The 7,406-nt window shown below is 42.1% G+C and overlaps 1 protein-coding gene across 1 annotated transcript; it reads right to left on the minus strand.

Annotated features, from left to right (window-relative positions):
- Positions 1-3,074: 3,074 nt before the first annotated feature.
- Positions 3,075-4,016, minus strand: LOC308503262 (olfactory receptor 9Q1; the record flags this gene model as incomplete). Its single annotated transcript, XM_081062422.1, has 1 exon — positions 3,075-4,016. Exon 1 carries the CDS (start codon positions 4,008-4,010, stop codon positions 3,075-3,077), a length of 936 nt encoding a protein of 311 aa, XP_080918548.1. The 5' UTR covers positions 4,011-4,016.
- Between the last annotated feature and the right edge of the window lie 3,390 nt (positions 4,017-7,406).

Below are 7,406 nucleotides of genomic sequence, written 5' to 3' on the forward strand. Positions count from 1 at the left end.
GAAGGAAGTGGCTGGCAACGCATAATGTGGAATTTCTTCTCAACGAATTTACAATGTAACAGAGTTAAATTCCAGATACATAGAATGTCACACCAGAAAGGGACTTAGAATTCTCATATTCCACCCTCTCCCCAATTTTTCAGATGGAGAAATTGAGGTACAGAATGGGAGATTCCCTTACCGGAAGGACACACAGCTGGTAAATGGCAGTCACCACCCAGCACTCCTTCTATCATATCCTACCATCTCCAGAAAAGAAAGACAAGCCAGCAAATTTCAAACAAAAGCATTATAAACAAAGAAAGGGGATTTAGGAGGGAATCAGCCCCTTCTTGGCACCTTGAAAATCATGTCATGTTGCTCATGCTGGCTGCAATCAATGTAAGGTAACATCTGCTAGATTGCACTACCCCTGAAAAGGCTGTGGTTTTTCTTCTCCCTCCTCCTGCACCAACCAATGTGGTCCCCAGGACCTGTCTTTCAAGTCTAGGGCAAAAGAGGGTGGAAGGGTCTCCTGGAAACACCAGAGAGGTCATGATACCAACGAGTCTCTCCTTTGACATCTCCTGGAGGGCCTGGTTTATGGTAGTAGAATTCTTCTTAGAGGAAACCATGTGTTGGCAGGCACTTGAGAAGGGAAAAGTCCAGCTGAGTGCCAGGCATGAGACCAGGCAGGCTGTGGGTAAAGTATTATACTGACCATCCCTGTACCAAGCTGGATATCCAAGGTTATCTCTCCTGAAGACCTTCTTCTCCTTTCAAGTGTTATAGTCACATCCGAAAACTTCCAGTAGATGGCTTTTTCTGGTCTGAATACCCCAGTATTCTTAAGCATGTATATCCAAAAGCGGATTTATGAATGATTTATCATCAGCTATTGATTTTCTATTTAAATAGGACATTTAGAATTAAAATAACCCAATGAAAGCAATCACAGTTTGCTTTATTTGAATGACTTCAACACAAGGTATAGCAAGATGTGAGGAAGTACTAACACCTATTTAGAACCAGATCACCTCCATATTATCAACTATTCTTTAAAATTACCTAATTTAACCCTGTCTCACCTTCATACATAAGTGGGAAGCGCCTCTTTGTTTTTAAGCTTTCCTTGAGCTCTCTCTGTAGAGTAAAACATATTTACATGGAGTCCCATACACAACATTTGGGTTTTGTGGCCACTAGTTCCTATAGGCTTTTAGTTAGCCCTTTCTTTTTAAATGAAACCTTTAACTGCCTACTTAGAATTTAATTAGAAGGAGGCATTAAATTGTCTCTTTAGACCTGGTAACCCATTTCTTTCTAGTCCCTTCCAATTCATTGCGTTCTCCCTGCCTCCTGGCAGATTCCGAAAAAACAAATAACTCTTCAGTGTACTATTTTTATTCACACAGACCTAATATTGTCCTTTGCCATCAGGAGGGAACTCTACATGACTAATCCAAGCTTTCTAACTACTTCCCTAACTTTTCCCACCACCTATAACACAACTGACACAGAAACTATTTATTAACTATCCCCTTGGTGGAGCTATAAATTTTCAGCCTGGATTTTAATAACCAGAAATACCATCAAATGTTTCTTATGAAAATTATAGTATGTACTCGTATTTTAAAGCATCCTGTCTTCCAGAATAAACATAATGTCTTTGAAGAGTTAGATGCTTTATTTTACTATAAGCGACCTTAAATTGAATATCCTTCGGCTGCCCTCACCCTGAATCTTCCACTCTTCACTGTTCTGCTTCTTTCAATTTAAAATCCTTTTACTGGAATTCCAGGTGTCACAGAATTTGACTGAATTTGGAATCACCCTCCTTTCCCCTTCCCATGATGGTTTATATCATTCACATACCTGAAATCTTGTTTTTTGATAACACAAGGGACAGAGAGAAAAGGAGTTTGCATTCTAGGAATAGGATCAAAGAAAGAACAGGAAACTATGAGTAGGTGGGACCTGTTCCTTTCCAGTGCCTTGGGTTTGATTTAGGCACCTACAGTTAGAGAAGTGCAGATCAAGAACCATCAGACTCTGGGAGGCTTTGGTCTCAGGCTGAGCTGTTACAGAGCACAGGGACCCAGTGCAGGCCAGGAGTCTCTCCTGCCCACATCTGCATGGGATGCAAGGCTATGCCTCCCCAAGGTCAAAAGCTTTAAAAACATAGAGAGACACTGAAAGAGACACTGAAGATACTATTACAAGCAGTAGGGATGATATGAATTTACCAAGTGGATTCTCAGGCAAATAATGTGATAAGTGGGAGCTGGAACAGGTGAGGAAGAAGAAAGAACAGAACATATTTCCAGTGCTGATAGCAATGGACATACATGTTATTGTGGGCATTTTTTTAGCAATTCATCTGAGGCATCCCTGTGAACTAACACAAAAGTCTGAATAAACCTCGAACAGGGTCAGCTTTATTAATTGGACTATCAAACTAATATCTTAATTTAATCATAAAAATACATGTAATCTAAATACTGGATACCAAGTGATGACATCATTTTGAAGCGTATGCAGGTGAATATTAATACCGATGTCTGAACCTCACTTTGAAATGCATCAAAAAAGAAGGGTATTTCAGTATTGATGGGTGAATTGTTGGATGGATAAATGAATAGGTAGATTTTATACGTATATACATATATGATAAAGCAAATATGACAAAATATTAGCAGTTACAGAATCTAAGCATTGGGTATAGAGGGTTCACTACACATTATTTTCAACATTTCTATATGATGGAAACCTTTCATAGAAAATTTGGCAAAAAAATGTAATCTTGCTTTATAGTCACAGACCTGTAAAGTGTGCCTCATCTGGATTACACATGATTTAATTTCAGACCCATTTGTCATTTGTCCTGGGAGTTAGAGCTCTCACCCCAATCTCTCTTCTCAGGCTGCCTCTTCCTTTTCTTCCCTTCTCTCTCTAGAACTAAAAGTTCTGGTCCCTTTTTATACTTTGTACCGTACATATTCATTTAAACATTGAACGTGCTATAATTAATAAGTGTTCAGAATGCTGGTACTGCAGAGGGACTGACTCTCAGGATCGTCAGAGGTTGGAGATGGTTAGGACAACTTGGCTCTGTTGAGAATTTTCCTCAGGGCCTCCTTCACTTCCTTGTTCCTCAGGCTATAAATGAGGGGGTTCAACATGGGGATCACTGCTGTGTAAAACACAGACACCACCCGATCCTCCCCTGAGGACTGGCCCGAGTTATCTCGCAGGTACATGAAGATAAGGGTGCCAAAGAAGAGGGACACAGCGGTGAGGTGGGAGGCACAGGTAGAGAAGGTCTTGGCCCGGCCTCCAGCTGAGGGGATCTGCATGATGGCCACGATGATAAACAAGTAGGACACCAAAATTACCACCATGGAGGCAGGGATGACAAAAATGGCAAACACAATAATGACCACTTCCTGGGTGTAGCTGTCCCCACAGCTCAGCTTTAAAAGAGGCGGGAGGTCACAGAAAATAAAGTCAATCTCATTGTTTCCACAGAAGGAGAGAGTGAAAGCTGAGACTGTTCTCACTAAGGCACTGAAGAGACCAGCAATGTAAGCTCCAGCCACAAAACGCAAACGGGCCTCCTGCGTCATGATGGTGACATAAAGCAGGGGTTGACACACAGCCACGTAGCGGTCATAGGCCATGAGGGCCAGGAGGTAGCAGTCAATGGAGCCAAAGAAGGTGAAGAGGAAGAACTGAGCGGCACAGCGTGTGTAGGATAAAGTTGCCCCGAGCTCCAACAACACGGCCATCATCTGAGGTACAGTGACAGACGAGTAGCAGATGTCCATGAAAGAGAGGTGACTCAAAAGGAAGTACATTGGGGTGTGCAGCTGGTGATCCACACGGATCAGGCTAATCATGCCCAAGTTCCCCAACAAGGTGATGAGATAGATAAACAGAAACAGGAGGAAGAGAGGGAATGCCCGTTCCGGAGAGTCAGTGAATCCTACAAGGAGGAATTCAGTCACTAAGGTAAGGTTCTTCTCTTCCATGAAACCAGAGGTACCTGTGACGGCTAAGATGAGAAGCAAGTTAGGAAGCTATAAACAGAACTTACCTGAATTTCTAGTTTACATTTTATTGAACATGTACTATGGACAAAATATTCCAGGTGCTGTGTGGGGTTTCAGAGATTACTGGTCTTAGTTCCTACCTTCAAGGGAATTCTGTGACATAGAGTCATGTTAATATGTCAAAAACCAATACAGGTAAACATTCTCAGAATAAGAGTCCATAATCTCCCACCTTTATTGCTAACTAACTGTGTGAGCCCCTGCAATTCAGATAGCCACTTTTAACCAAAATTTCTCTATTGCTCCTATAGGGGTTGATAATACATAGAGTCCTGCATACCACGGGAATATCCATCCCAGGACTCTGTGCCTTTTTCTCTGGGACCACAGCTTCTCCCTTATTTCAAACCCTCTTCATTTCTCACCTGGATCAAAACAACAGCCATGTAACTAACAGCTCTTCCTGCCTCCAAACTTGCTTCTTGCCAATTCTTGTCCCTCATTGAATCCAGAGTGATATTTCTAAGACTTTAATTTGATCACGTCTCACTCTCTTGTTAAAAATCCAGCTATGGCACCCCATCAAGGATAGGATATCAATTAGACTCCTCAGCATGTCAGGGAATGTCCTCCATGAGCGCTTCCCTACTTACTTCCTCATGTCTCCTTACTTCTCACTCTTCACAGCCACACTCCACCTTCCCACACTTCTCTCCAGGCACAATGAATTGTTTGCAGCTTCTGTAATTCCCCCTTTCCTCTCACATCTCTGAGCATTCCATAGGCCACCCCTTTTGCTAAAACACCTTCTCTTTCCCATCCCCAGCTCCTATAGTAGGTCCTGACCAGCTCCTACACTAGCTTCAAACCTCAGCTCAGATGGTACTTCCCACAAGAAGTCTCTCATGAATCTGTCTTCCCTGGCCAGGGTATATGCCATTGTAAGGGTTCAATATGTTTTACTGGAATAAAGTTATCAAATGAGCTATGAAGTGCCTTGCAAAGGGAAAGGCACTATACAAATGTTAAAGTGATTATTTTTAAGAAAATGCTTAAAAACAAAAAACAGCTGAAGTCTAAGAACTCATTAACATCATCAACATTCACAAAGGTCATAGCCATTTTCGGGTGACCCTTCCATTCTCAATCTACCAATGTCCTTACTTAACAGAAAGCTGCTGTCTTAATTAGAGCTTCTTAGTTTACCAGAAATAGGTTTTATAAGAACTGACATTGTCCTTAATAATAGAAACACATAGATAGAAACAATGCTAAATGATTTATATATCAACTCATTTAGTCCCCACAACCACTTTATAAGGTATGAACTTTTATTATCCTCATTTTACAGATGAGGAAACTGAGACAGAAAGAGTTTAAGTAACATACCCAACATTGCACAGCTAGTAAATGGTGGAACTGTCATTAGGAACAAAACCACACACAGATGCACTGTTTATCTTATAAAAGGATTTTACATGTATCACGTGTCTACTCCAAGAGCCCAGCTGGACTCAGGAAATGTCTACCTTTAAGTTGGCAAGCATGGATACCAGGACTGCAGTCTATTCGTATCTGAATGCTGATGGAAAGGCTGATGGAAAATTCTGTGCTAATGGATAGAAAGCCCTTTGGCAGAGCTGTAATGCGGCAGGATAAAGAAGATATTTGATCATCTTTAAAGCATTTGACTTTGGCAGCTACTCCAGTATTGGACTGACATATGGGGGAAAATGATAAATAAAAGAAATTGGATCTGGTGATCTGAATTGAGCATAAGCCAAGAAAACCAGATCGATTTTCTCACCTGAATTCCACTTCACCTTCACCTGGCCAGCCCTCTTCTCTCTTCGTCCACTAATTCTCCTTTGTCTCTAAAGAGAATTAGTCTCTTCTCTTTCTCTGATTGGTGAAGCACCCTCAGGCTCTAGGGGAGAGAGCACTGCACTGAGCAGCAGGGGGTCTGAGTGTTTCTTGTCTTCCCATACCTGCACAGTTATGATGATGAGCAAGTTACTTGATCTCTTGGGGCCTCGGTATCCCCCTCCTCCTACACTCCCCCCCGACACACACACACACAAATAGTGAATCTACACAGGGACAATGTTAGCTGCCTGAATGTCAGTCCCAAAACTATAGCATTCTCAATACTGGTCTGTCAAACACTTTCTTCTCTTTCTTCTTGTTTTTCTGATCTGGTAAATCTGGTTAAGATGCATTCCTCACCCTGGGTTTTGTTCAGTTGCAGGCTGGCATAACAGAGATTGGAGAAAAATCTCTTCCTATGGGCTCCTGGCCCCAATGCAATTCTCTTTTGGAGAAGACACTAATAGTTGCTACAGAAGATTGCTCTGAAATCCCCAGTCGATGGCTAAAGTGGTCTCTAAGAAAAAGCAATTATCGCTCATGTGGATCCTCAGCAAGGCACTTGGTCCCAGTCCCAACTCCCAAAGCCCTAAGACACGCCCACTGAGTAGGCTCTAAAAGCACTGAATCCCAGTTCTGCACGGTCCCTTGAGGAATGAGATGCCTCTGACCTTAACTTCTCCAATAAGAACATCAGAAATTGTGCCCATTGCTACCCTCATCATTGTGGCCATAAAAGAAGGGTGCTTTGTAAACACAAGTCCATGGTCCACATTATCCAGGAGTACACAGTGGGGACTCTACTCAGAGACCTCAACAGACACAGTGTCTTCTAAGTTTGCCCTCCCTGGCCGTCAGGTGTTTCTCTCTCCTTCTTCTCTTCAAAAGCAAATGAAACCACAGAGAAAACAAAAACCTGGGTTGTTGCCCGGAGAAGAAATTGGCAAGTTCTTCTTGTTGGCTCAGGCTTTGCCAGTTCTTTCCATCTTTGACACTTTAGTATTTTTTAGTCCCAAATTCATACGCGTTTTGTCAAGTCATTGAATTTCAACATGTCTCAATTTAGAAAAGGAAGTAAAGAAGATGGAGAAGAACAGAATAATTGTTCTCTTTGACAATCAAGAGAAACAAGAGAAAGTAAGACCATATAGTTCATTAATTCATCACTGTGCTAAGAGTTCTAAACAAGGAGCAAGAGATACAACATGAAACAAACCTCTCCCCCCTAAAAACACACACACACAAAAGCCTGTCCACAAGGAATATGCAACCTAATAGATAAGATAATTATCCATCCTACAATATAACAAGTACTTAACCCTTAAGGAAGGTGTAGGTAAGGTGCCATGGGGATTCTACATAGGGCAAATTGCTTATGGTTGGGGTAGATCGGGGATGGCTTCCCAGACAAGGTGACAGTCAGTTTGGATGGAGGTCAGGGTGGGGGGATGATGGGTCCCCTTTCTTCAGGAAAGGGAATCAGTGTGAGCAAATTCACAGGAGCAGGAG

Source organism: Rhinolophus hipposideros (genome assembly GCF_964194185.1).
Source record: "Rhinolophus hipposideros genome assembly, chromosome: 10".
Taxonomy (NCBI): domain Eukaryota; kingdom Metazoa; phylum Chordata; class Mammalia; order Chiroptera; family Rhinolophidae; genus Rhinolophus; species Rhinolophus hipposideros.